Below are 13,142 nucleotides of genomic sequence, written 5' to 3' on the forward strand. Positions count from 1 at the left end.
CCACACGTCGATCTATTACTAAGCAATTATTCAGGTGTTCAAATGGTCTGTCTGTGGTGGGTGAGTGGGTGTGATCGTTTTGTTTACCTGTTATGCGTTGCACAAACCATTCATGATTGATGAAACTTGAAGAAAATCTGAAAATCCTTTAGTGAAAACAGTGTTGGGTTATGGCATTATTCCCCCCTTTTGACACATGGTTCAACCCATGTGTCAGTTATGCAAAGTGAGGAAAGAAATGTTTAGGCAGGAAAGATTTATAGTCAGGTCCACATCACACAGCTTCCTTTTCTGTGTGGCACTGGAGCATCTTTTCCTGTGGTGTGAAGGGCTGTGTTGCTGTAAGAAAGTTGGGAATGGTAACAGGAATTGATACAAAATCAGTGGCAGTGTGTTGGAATGTCGCTCTGTGTGCAGCCAGCGGCATCCTCGCCTGCATTTCCTAGAGAGAGACAGGATCTGAGTTGTTAGTGTGAGAATAGAATATCAACATCAGAATAGACCTGCAAAGTGGGATGCAAATCTTTAGGTCATCAGCATATTGTAACGAAGTAGTGTCTGGAGAGAAAACAAAGGATTCAAGACTGTCTGAACGCTTCATTGGCTTTCACAGTATTCTTGAAACAGACGTGTGGATTTATGGCCTCGTGTGCTGAAGTTGAAAGCAAACCAGAATTAGCTTCCTGTGTAAACCTGGAGCCTCAAATTAGATGTCTGAAAAAGTTGACCGTCGAAACAAATTTTGTATTAATTGGCTGCATCACCTGCTTGCAGACCCTGAAAAACACGCCACTGTGTTGGCTGATTTTTTATCTCTGATCTTCTTATCAGGAAATAAAGGTGTGTGTTTTGGAGAATCATCATCTGGGACAATGACTCCTGCTGTCTTAAGAGGCTCAAAGAATCGATGGCTTCTTGTTTAACTGACTTACAAAGTTTAAAGTCTGATTTTGGAGTGATGACAACATTTTCACAAACTTTGAAAAACATCATACTTACCGACAGTCCACAGTGACTTGGAGACCTCCTGTGTAGAAGTGCTTTTAGTTACCAGCTGGATTTTCCTTTGGGTGTGCACACAAATGTCACTTTTCCCTTTTTTTTTTTTTTTTCTCTAGTAAACTCTCTTTGAATTTTGTTCTGTCTTATTATTTCCGTTCTCTATTCTTCAGTTTTTTCTTCTAACTTTGATATGTCTTTTAAACTAAGGGACCCCCTATTGGGAACCCAAACATTTAGATATTTTAACCTTTTTCCCCCACATTTCTTTCTCATAACGTCAACAAGTGGCCCTCCCCGGAGGCCGCGCTCCTCAACGGGGACCTTGCTCCCCATTCCAAATAGGAAGCGTCGTACAACTGACCCGCCTGCTTCGTTTTTCTTAAAGTTTACAAGCAGCAAAAAACTACAAACAAACACATTCACCCTTCTGCTTCGTTTTCTTAAGTTCACAAGCAGCAAAAAACTACATTAGACGAACATTTACAACATTTAACGTTCCTGCTTCGTTTTCTTAAGTTCACAAGCAGCAAAAAACTTTGCCACCTGCTAAGATCATGAGAAATGGAAATGCTAAAACCCAAATTTGAAATAATAATTTAGAAGTCAATATTTCAGTACTCACCAGATGGTTTTTCGCTGAATTATGTCCGTTGAATCTCAGCGGCAACGATCTAGGACATTACACGGTTAGCCCTCCCGTCTTAAAAACTAAACAGACGTTCGGAGGCTGAATTATATAATTCAGGACGGCCAATCGCTTCCCGTGTCTCGTCCCAAACGATTGCGCGTGAGGTCCTGCCGACAACGCCAAATTGTTATGGAATTATTGTCTTAACTCCCTACTAAGATTTTGCTTACCATCCTATTACATCTGATGAGAAGTGAAATATAGACTTTCAATGTTTGTGCCGGCCGGCCACGTGTTTATTTTCTTCTGCAAAAGAGGTCAGTCCTCACCAGTCAGCGTTCGTGGTGAGAAGAGACCCAGAACAAAGGAAATACGATGCATTTATACAGAAAGAGGAGGGTTTGGTTCTTTCAGGTGACACCTGAAAGAACACACCGTGTGTATTCTCCAACTGTCTCCTTGCCACACCCCCTGGGGGAAAGTCTCGCACTTTGGGGAGATGCAGAATCCGGAGACAATGGTCATTTGAATGATTATTGTCAATGTGTTAATCAACAGACACATGGTCTGCAGACATTGGGTCTACAACAAGGTGTCTTTTAAAAGACAAGTGGTTAGCAGACATCAAATTTACCATAACAGTGCTCATTCTGTTTGATTTGGGGTACCCAAGGCTGATAGGGTGCGAGCCTGTCCCAGTGAAGGACCACCACCCAATCGCACCCCACCAGCCCCACCTGCTAAGTCCCGTTGATCAGTCTTTTTAGCAGATGCATGAACCAATCCAGTGTTTCATGAGCTTGGGTGAAAGTCCATTCTTGTGGTTTGGGTTGTACATCCATAAATAGGCATCAACTTCGGATGGACTCCAAGGCTTGGTGGCCAGCTCGTGAACAACTCTGAGCCCATCCTGAAGATTTTGAAAATGCTTTAGTCTAAGTCTCCCTGCTACCTCTGACTCTAGTCGGGACCCAAATGCCAGTTCCACTGGGGTGCAAAGTTCCCTCACAAATACGAGGGCTTTGAGGGTGCACCGCAGTGCAATAAGGAAGTGCAACTGTCGTCCAAGTCGTTCTGTCATTTGCTTGTAAGGATTAACAGATGTGTGGCCAGTGCGGTTGAACCAGCCCATCACTTTGAGGGTGGAGGGGAGTGGTGTGAGTCTTCTTGACTTGCGCCGCCAGAGCCTCCTGGAACACTTCAGCCTCGAAGTTCCTCACCTGGTCAATGAGCAGCTCCTTATGAACCCCGAACCAACAGAACATTTTACTCACCCCTTCTTATGTGGTCCCTGCATTCTGATCTGGAACTGCATCTGCCTTTGGGCACTTGATGAGGTACTCTATAGTCACCAAGCTGTAACGATTCCCGGCATTGGTGGTGGGAAAAGGACCAAGGATGTTCTCTCTCAGTCACGCCAATCTGGTATAGCTGCAGTGGAGTGTGCGCCTGAAGACATGGACCCTCCTGTGCTGCACTGGAGTCACACTAGAGTTACACTGGTGCACAAACATTGGGAATGGAAGGCTTTGGTCTATGAGTCCAGGGTCAACACACTTGTCTTTTGGCAGATGACACAGTAGTTTTGTTCCAGGCGGCTGAGAGACTACCTAAAATAGGCAATTACCTGCTCTCCATTCTCCCCCTTGTGGGACTGCGCTGCCCCCCCAATCACATTGCTTGCATATTTATTGAGAATGAAGGGCACTGGGGGTGTGGGTAGGCAGTGCAGTCCAGTGCATATCAAATATGTAGTAAGGGATAGGAGTCCTTCCGGGACACCTTGTTCAACCATCTTTAATCTACTCAAAACTGCCAGGTGCTATCTTTCTTCAACACCATGGAAAAACTGCTGCTGCCAAGGAACTGCTGGATGGTCAAAGATGCTCACCTCTGCCATATCCTTTAGTTTTGGCTCAGCCACTTCCCATTTGGTAAGAGGTAGACATCTTGGCCTGAGGCAGATGGGCAGTCCCAGTGTTGATCAAATGCTGGTCCAGGTTAACGTGGGTGCCATCTTTGTCTCGAGTAGTAAAGCTGTCCAGATGCTCCTCAATTGCTCCAGCAATTCTTTGAGCTGCTGTTGCTGGTCGCTGTCGAGACCCTCACAGCTCATCTGCCGCAGATTACCAACAGCAGCCTGGGTCTCCCCTAACACAGCTTGTTTGCTGGCTGCTCCCTCGAGGGTGGTAGCTCTCGCTGATGACTGCCTTTCTTATCTCGGCATCTCTCCCAGTGACTGTTGTGATACAGAACTTGGTGGGCTATCCATTGGGTTTGGTTCGATCTGAATCCGGCAGTGTCCCAGATCCGGGCAAAAGAAATAGTAGCCCAGATGTCCACTAGGGTTCTGCAAGGGACCCCTTGAATGCAGCAGTGCACATATAATCCATGGGGAGCTCTTAGGTGGCCAATACAACCTTGTGATGACTCAAGGGACAGGGGTCAGGGGCCATCCCTTTATTAGTTTAACTTCAGCTGCTGTGGCATCATGGCCTGTGGTGTTGGGGGTGGGGCAGAATTGTGTGATGTGGCCTCTCTCCCTACAGTTGATCATATCAAATCCCCATTAAAACAGTGCTGGCAGAAACTCGCGGCGTACTGTGTGTATTTTATGTCATATTGGACACTGTTTTTCTATCATAGGTGTTGCTGTTTTTTAATCAAAATTCTTATTGTGAAAATGTTACAATTGTTGTCTTTGAGTTATTTATAAAATGTAATGATATGATATGATATATTATTTATTGTCATTGTTAAACAGAGTTTACAACGAAATTTGTTTGTAGCATCACCATCACCACTGGCATTCAAGTATAAATAAATACCCCACCCAATATGAAAAGAAATAATAACAAATAATATAAATCACATTAAATAACATTACCCAAAGTGCAATAGTGCTAGTGCAGTTGAATATGAGGTTTGTCGTTGGGGGGGGTGGGGGGGGCTTGTTGTCTGCAATAGATGGTAGGTAGTGTACAGTGCAACAATGCAGTCCGGTTCACAATTATTATTAATGATGGTTATGATTATGGTGGAGATATGTTACCGAGGGGGGTTGGAAGTGGGGCGGGGCAGGGGGCTGCTGTCTGCGGTAGATGGTAAGTAGTGTACAATGCAGCAATGCAGTCCAGTTCACAGTTATTAATGGTGGTTATGGTGGAGTTATGTTATCCTTGATACTTTTTTCCCTCAATTTTAATCCAAATTTAGAGGATTAAAAATAACAAATTTGGTTCTCTTTCTGTAGTTTATAAGTATTTAACTTGAGGAAGAGATATGCTTGAAATCATCTGTAAAACTGGAATCAAATTTTTCGCACCATTTCAGACATCCTTTATGACATCCTCTATCACAGTTCCCCTCATTCTTAGTAATCAACAAGTCATGCTGTCAATCTTCATCCACTTTATGTAGATCTGTTTCAACTTTAAACTCACACTTCATTTTTTCCATCTCCTCTCACTCATCTCCATTCCCATGTTTCTCCTCTGCATCCTAAATTCATGACCTCGCTCTCGTCCTTCACTGCTCATCTCAGACCAGTAATGGCCCCGGTAGTGGCTACGCATACTCCCTCCCCTCCACCCCTGTGGTTGGTCACAGAGAGCTACGGGTTGCTCAGGTGGATGGGGGAGGCAATGTCAACTCACGTTCGCTGAAGAGCATCCCAAGACGGCCCTCCCTCTTTAAGGTCAGTCACTACCAACTGTTGGTGTCTCATACCTTTCAGTCTCCTATCATTTCAATAACATTTCACTCCATTCATCCATCTCAGACTGTTTCGGCTGAAACCATGTCTTTTAAACAATTCCCTGTTGTTGAATTTGTTACAGAACCGGGACACGGATAAAAAAGCTGGTGATCCTAAAGGAGACCTGAGTAGCGTGAGGGGTGTTCCAATCAAACAGGTATGATAGTGTATCATTACAAACAAAGAATGTGGTGGAGCTGAGTTTCACTTTGCTACCAGCACAATATTATTTGTCATTTCTTTTTTCAGAAACAATAAGGAAACAAAAAACGCACTTCTCTGTTTATTTCGTCTTACATGAGCAGCAGCACAAAAATGTTTTATCCATTTTAACCTTTCTCAGGATGTGTTTTTGAATGATGCTACACTTTGAAGAAGTTGTATTTCAAATGTAGGCATATTCAGAGGGCAACGTGCCATGACTGCAGTGACACTGTTTGTCTTCAACAGAGCATCTTGTGGAAGAGGAGTGGTAACTCTCTAAATAAGGAGTGGAAGAAGAAATATGTCACCCTATCCAACAATGGCACGCTGTCTTATCACTCCAGCTCCAGTGTAAGGAAACAACACTACACAATCAATACAGCGGTAAAACACAGGGAAGCCTCAGCAAATAAGCAAATGTTCACAGAGAAGATGACATCTGCCGATTTACACATTCAACAAAATTAGACATTCTTATTTCCATCTCTTTAAATTTATATTTTTTCTGACTCCTCATTAGAGTAGCTATGCATAATTGTCACTTTATTAAGATGAGCCTTTGCCTCAAACAGGCACCAACACCCTTTTTTTGTTTAGAGGAGGTATACGATAAATTAAAATACATAATCAATATTTCACAACAATTTGTACAGGGACAGAGTACAAGTTGACCTTGTACACAAGGTCTGTGTGTGGGTTGTAGATAGACCATGCTGTGATCCGATCTACCCAGTGGTGGAAGAGACACTGACCTGTAAGCCTCCTTCACATTAGCATAGAACAGATCTAATGTCTTTTCTCCACGTGTTGGACAGTCCACATACTGTACAAAGCCAGTCAGGCAGGAGGATAGAGAGACGTGGTTGAAATCCCCTGTGATTGCAATGAATGCCTCAGGATGCTGGGTCTGTATCCTAGCAACGGTGTCATGGATGACGTCACACGGCGTTGTAGGTGCCGCCCTCGGTGAAATGTAAACAACGATGACGACTGTGTATGGGAACTCTCTGGGCGCATAGAACGCACGGAAACCAGCTGACAGCAGTTCGATGTCTGGACAACAAATCCTTTCCTTAAAGGTCACATTGCGGGGGTTTACCCAATTCTGATTAAAAAACAGGATAACACCCCCGCCTTTCCGCTTATCCACACATGAGTCCGATATGTTGTGGTTCAGCCAGGACTCAGACAGACAGATCGAACTGCTCTCCTTATACAGCCTTTGCTTCCACACAAGCGCCTGTAGCTCATCACACTTGTTTGGTAGCGAGTTAACGTTTCCTATAATCACAGAGGGTTGAAAAGGTTTATACCTCCACCTCCTGTTGTGCCTCTTTGCCTTTAGTTTTGCTCCAGCTCTGCATCCACGGTACAGCTATTTAAGCTCGGTTGGAATTGGATGTTTAATTCCGCGTCCAATCCTTGACAGTGCCAACAGTTCTTCTCTTGTGTACACTGCTCCACTGGTAGCAGTGCACATTGTCAAAAAATAAAAATAAATGTAAATATAAAGCAGATCACTAAAAATCACTAAAAATGTTTAGATTAAAACAAAAAATTACATATAATTATATAAACGACAAACAAAATTGAGAGCTACACAGACTTGCTGCCGATAAGGCCGGATCATAGCAACCAAATTCTACCTGGCTTTCAGATTTTACAGGTTGTCAGAGATTGCAGAAAGAGCAACAACAGAAAAGGAGGAGTTGTTGCAGTGCTTGTTGACAACATATGGTATAATTCATGACATGTTACTTAGCAATATTTTTTTTAAATTTTAAATTTTTAGGACTATACACAGAATGTCCATGGAAAGGAAATTGACCTGTTGCGTGTAACAGTCAAAGTTCCTGGGAAACGTCCTCCGAGAGCTGTTGCACCTACAGGCCCTTCACCTGCCCCCCCAGGACCTTTATCTGGTGTTAATGGGCTGAGTAAGGAACCAACAGCAGCTGATAGTACCACCACAGGTAATTCTTCTTGTGTACATGTAAACTGAGTGCACCTGTCACTGAGTGGGTTTAAACAGAGATTTTCCTTAATACGGGCTGATGTCATTCTCTATTTTTCATACTGTCAACTCATCTCATTGACAGAAAGATACAGCACTTTCTGATTAATACATGCTGTCTGTGGCTCTTAGCTCCAAACATATGTATGATTTTAAGTCTTTAAACCAAAAACACCCAAAACAGGAAATCACATTTTTTAAAATAAAACAGGCTTGTTTAACAAGATTAAGATGTGATTAAGATCTGCATTTCTTTCTTTTTTTTTTTTTTTAATTATATGGAATATCATTTTTCATAAAGATTTCCTCTTGTGAGTCAGGACCTGTGAGTCTACCAAACACGCAAAAGAGATTTAATTCTGAGTGTGTTTCATGTAGTTTGATAGATTTTCAACTCTTCTTTTTCAGTTTTCTTAGCATTTCTTAGCAGAAAAGAAAAGAAAGTAACCATAAAGATTCTTAAACTGGTTTGTCAAATTAGACTTACATCATTACACATGTTTCTCCTGAAATAGATATTTAGAACTGAAGGAGTTTAGAGCCACAGACTTTTGCAACATTACTGATGGATATCATTCATAAAAAATAACCAAATATTGACAAGTTCTTATGAACCAATAACAGTAACGAGCAAAGTTATTCAACACCCACTGCATTGGATTCATCATGCAAGGGGGATTGAATAATTTTGCTCGTGTCTACAGCATATGTCTTGCACATCCTTGGAATCTGGTTCTCTCCAACATCCTGCTAAAAGCATTTGCTACTTAGAGATTGAGGAGAATAGATATTAAAGGATTACATTTATATTGCTTAACTAACAGAACAAAATTTCACCACAGCAAATTCAAAACATAGTTTGAAATAAATAACCATAACTGATGTCACATGGAATCAGTAACTGTTAAATATTGTACAACCCCAAAAACAAAAAAGTTGGGATGCTGTGTGAATTATGATTAAGATTATAGTGCAATGATTTGCAAATCTCATAAATCAATGTTTTTATTAAGAATAGAACATAGAAAAACACTTAAAATGATATTTCATATGAAAATGTCAGCTCATTTGAAATCTGATAACAGCAGCACATCTCAAATAGATTGGGATGGGGGCAACAAAAGCTGGGAAGGTATGTGGTACTAAAAAGAAACAGTTTTTGAACATGTTGCAATTTCTTGAATTAATTGTAACAACAGTTACATGATTGGTTATAAAAAGAGCACCTTAGAAAGGCAGAGTCTCTTAGAATTAAGTGACAGTGGGAACTTCAGCAATTTGCAAATAACTGTGTTTAAAATCGATGAGGATTGCATATATTCGTACATGCACAACATGAAAAGATTTACAAGTAATCCAGGCAAAAATCAATAATTGATGCCAGTGGTCCTCAGGACCTCAGGCAGCTCTGCATTAAAAACAGGCATGATTCTGAAATGAAAATCAGAAACACTTCCGGAAATTACTGTCTGTGAACCCAGTTTGTCCTGCCATCCAGTAATCCAGGTTAAAGCTTTATCATAGAAAGAAGACTTATGTGAACATGATCCAGAAACGCTGCCAGCTTCCTTAGCCCAAAGCCCATTTAAAATGGATTAAGGCTAAAAATCGTGGATGCTTAATCCTCCAGACTAAAGAGGAGAGGGACCATCCAACTGGTTTTTGTTGGTCAGTACAAAAGCCTGCATCTCTGATGGTATGGGAGTGCATTAGTGATTGTGAAACTGGGAACTTGAAATTGAAAAAAAAAAAAGCAAAATACAGGAGAACCAGAAAGTTGGTGGGTTCTATCCCTTGTAGTGTCAAACTGTGAAGAAACTAGAAACTTATAGAGACAGAAAAGAATGCGACAACATTCCAATCCCATAGGTCATACAGCGAGGCTCCTCAGTTCACTTATGTTTAAGGACTGATGTTAAAAGAAAAGGGGATGCTTAACATCGGTAACATGTCCCTGTTCCACATATTTTGAGATGTCCTGCTGCCATCAAATTCAACTAATATTTTATATTAAATAGTAAGATGTCTCACTTTAAACATTTGATAATTTGTCAATTTGCTATTGTTTGCTATTTTTGCAAATTATTGTAGTGTTTGTATATACAATTTGCAAAGCAACTCAACTTTGAGTGAATTTCTAAGAAGGACAAAGTGAACAAATAACTAAAGGAATGCCAGATTGATTTGTCTCTGAAATAGAAGAAAGTTTAGTTACTTGTTGTCTGTCATTATAGTACCTGAATCTTTTAAATTTGATTTCCCTTTCTGTCATGAGATTTCTGTAATGACGACTTTATTTGCATCATGAAAATGTGATCTACCGTATAAAAACAATATAATTGCTTGTCTGGTCATTAGTTCCTCAGCTGTGTCCAGTCACTGTGTCTGTGGTTGACGACCGGTCTGGTGGTTTGTCTCCTCAAGGAGGTGAGAGAGGACTTCAGCGTTGCCCTTCCTCACTGTCCACCAAAGCTCAAAGTGTTGGTGGGTACCATTATTAAAAAAAAAAAGAAAAAAAAGAAAAGCTCTAGATCACAAACAATATTTTCATATCTTATGTTTGCATCTATGTCAGATGGCTTTGAAGGGACAGCAAGTCCTTTTGCTGGAAAAGATCCTAGCCAATCATCTCCCATGGGTGACAGGAAGAAGAATAGGAGGAAGAAGAGCATGAATCAGAAAGGAGATGCAGCTGCTGGTCAAGCTGAAGGTAATGTCATTTTGACAATAAAACATCTACTTCTAGGCATGTCATAAAAGTAGACTTTTCTGTGTTTGCTGTATAAAGTTCTGACACTGTAGGAAATTATAAGAACTTAAAAAGAGAAGAGCACTTTTAGTTATTTGTTTGTGAATTTTGAATTTGTCATTTGTGAAGTCACTTGTTACTATAAACAACTTATTTCAGCGCACTTTTTCTTTGTCCTACCTTGTCATTTCAGGACAGCTATAGATGAGTGAAAATGTTTGTCTTTCTCTGATGATTTATGAACAGCCTCTTGTGTGTCTCACTGCTACTCTTTTTCCCAGTTTCATGCTTATCTCTTCTTCTGCAGCTAAACGCAAAATGTGGAAATTAAAGAGCTTTGGTAGCTTAAGAAACATTAATAAGACAGGTAACACATGAGGGTGAGGGTGCTGACTCAGTATGTGCTGTCCTTTGCATTTTTTTCTACATTAGTTTTCTGTTTGCCTGATAATCATAATCTACATCACAAGCATGAGTTGAGCTTGACTTTTTCTCATTGTAATAACCCCAACATGCTTCTTGTATCACCCTCCATCACACGTCTTGTGCTGCCTTGTATTTCTTTTTTCATATCCTTCACTTACTGAATGCTCAACAGATTATTGTCACAATCGTGTAGACCTCAACAGTTTCTGGGATATAACTTATTTTCTGGCTGTAGTTCAAGAGGAGGAGCAGTTGTCTGCCTATCAGAAGGCCAGTGATTCAATCCCTGGCTTCCCTGGACCACATGTTATAATGTCTTTGTCATCCACAATTCAAGGTTAAAGCTTTATCATCGAAAGAAGACTTATGTGAACATGATCCATGAGCGGGCTTCTCTTGGCCAAAGCTCATTTAAAATGGACTGAGTCAAAGTGGGAAAATGTTCTGTGGACAAACACATCGAATTTTGAAATTCTTTTGGAAAATCATGGATGTGAAATCTTCTAGACCAGTGGTTCCCAAACTTTCCACAGCCACGTACCCCTTCAGACATATGACCTCCAGCCATGTACCCCCTACTCCTGCACACACATTCTGTAAGCCCCCCCTCACCACCATCACCACACACACAGCACATAACACATCAGAAATCACTTAAATTATTATTTTATTCTTCACCAAATAGGTCAATTTCTACCGGCATTTTCAGTGAGCAACACCAGTTCACTTTTGAAAAAATAAATCTACCAAACATTTCTACATTTCTAGAACATATTCAGTTATAAATCACTTGAAACTGAAGAACAAACTCACCACAGCTTTAATGAGAAGGGTGTGCCTGACAGGACGCGCATACGTCTGCAATATTGGGCTGAATTTCAGAAAGTCTGAGTCTTAAATCATCCTCCACACAAAGTCTTGCTCTCCATTTTGTTTTCATAATTGTTAGGGCTGAGAATCCACTCTCACACAAGTATGTGGTGGCACATTTTCGCCTTTTTGACGAGGTTGTTAGCTTGGCTAGCCACAGGTGCAACGCAAGCATCCTGGTCAAAGGTAGACGCTGAAGGTGAAGAATAACGTGGGTTGTTGGCGCTGGAAAGTGCACTTTTGACTGTGGGCTGACTTGTGGTAGCAGTTGATGTCCCTCTGGAAGGGCAATTTATCCTTTTTAGCCATTTATCCATTTTTGGCGGTTAGCCTCTGGGCTAGCATTTCGTTAGTGCAATTAATTCACTGACCACTAGAGGATAGCCTATCTATGCATGGCAGTATCTTGTGTTTTTGGGACTGTGAACAGGTACTCCAGTATATCCCAGTTTAAAAATGTAATCAGGCTCTTTGCAAACCATGTTTTTATGCATTTTTTTCCGTGTACCCCCTACGTCATGTCGCGTACCCCTGGGGGTACGCGTACCACAGTTTGGGAACCACTGTTCTAGACTAAAGAGGAGAGGGACCATCCAACTTGTTTTCAGAGCCCAGTTAAAAATCCTGCATATCTGATGATATAGGGGTACATTAGTGCCTGTGGAACTTGCAACTTGAACGTCTGGAGAGGCATCAGCATTGCTGACAGGTTTTAGAGGAACACATGCCTCCAACCAGCTAACATCAATGCTAAATGATATCCTGCATCTGTTACACCAGCCTGGCTTTGTACTAGAAGAGAACAGGTGCAGGACATGCCTTGCAGTCCACAACTTTCTCTAATTAAAAGCAATTAGTGGATCAAGAAATGCAAAATACACCAAAGAAGAACCAGGAGGTCAGTGGGTTCGATCCCAGATTTCCACATACTACATATCGTAATGTCTTTGGTCAGGACACTTAAACCCAAGTTGCCTCCCATGTGTCTATCAATGTGTGAATGTGAGTGGTAGAAAAAGCACTGTGCAGCCTGCGACATTGTATAGACTAAGTGCTGTGTGTGTGTGTGTGTCTGTGAACGGTTGAATGAGGCTTGTAGTGTAAAAGTGCTTTAAGAGGTGATAAAAAGTGATTATATAAATACAATCCATTAACCTTTTATTCTGCTTCTCTTTTACATGCAGATGAAGAGAATGCAGACTTTATTATAATTTCATTTACTGGGCAGACATGGCACTTTGAGGCTCAGAGCCAGGAAGAAAGGGACTCTTGGGTGTCGGCTATAGAAAGCCAGATCCTAGCCAGCCTCCAGTCCTGTGAGAGTGGCAGAAACAAGGTAAAGAAGAGAATATTTCTGAAAACACTCTTTCTCTAGTAGTTTTTAACAATGAGTAATGCAATACAGTTATTCTCTGCAAGTTTGAAAGATTGTAAAATCAGTTTGCTCAAGTTAAGTTGAGCATTTTATTTGTTTTGCATGGACTTTCTCGCT

General features: G+C 41.2%; 1 protein-coding gene across 5 annotated transcripts in view; it reads left to right on the plus strand.

Moving 5' to 3' along the window:
- Positions 1-13,142, plus strand: part of agap2 (ArfGAP with GTPase domain, ankyrin repeat and PH domain 2) — a 68,968-nt gene that overhangs the window by 47,492 nt on the left and 8,334 nt on the right. For 2 of the 5 annotated variants that reach the window (XM_075475266.1, XM_075475263.1), the window contains exons 8-15: positions 5,175-5,327; positions 5,470-5,544; positions 5,838-5,942; positions 7,384-7,564; positions 9,964-10,089; positions 10,181-10,315; positions 10,662-10,721; positions 12,835-12,986. In XM_075475266.1, the coding sequence (XP_075331381.1) occupies positions 5,175-5,327; positions 5,470-5,544; positions 5,838-5,942; positions 7,384-7,564; positions 9,964-10,089; positions 10,181-10,315; positions 10,662-10,721; positions 12,835-12,986 (987 nt within the window). The remainder of the gene's footprint in view (positions 1-5,174; positions 5,328-5,469; positions 5,545-5,837; positions 5,943-7,383; positions 7,565-9,963; positions 10,090-10,180; positions 10,316-10,661; positions 10,722-12,834; positions 12,987-13,142) is intronic. The other 3 variants (XM_075475267.1, XM_075475264.1, XM_075475265.1) reach the window with 2 other exon arrangements.

This window comes from Odontesthes bonariensis, chromosome 10 (assembly GCF_027942865.1).
Source record: "Odontesthes bonariensis isolate fOdoBon6 chromosome 10, fOdoBon6.hap1, whole genome shotgun sequence".
Lineage (NCBI taxonomy): Eukaryota > Metazoa > Chordata > Actinopteri > Atheriniformes > Atherinopsidae > Odontesthes > Odontesthes bonariensis.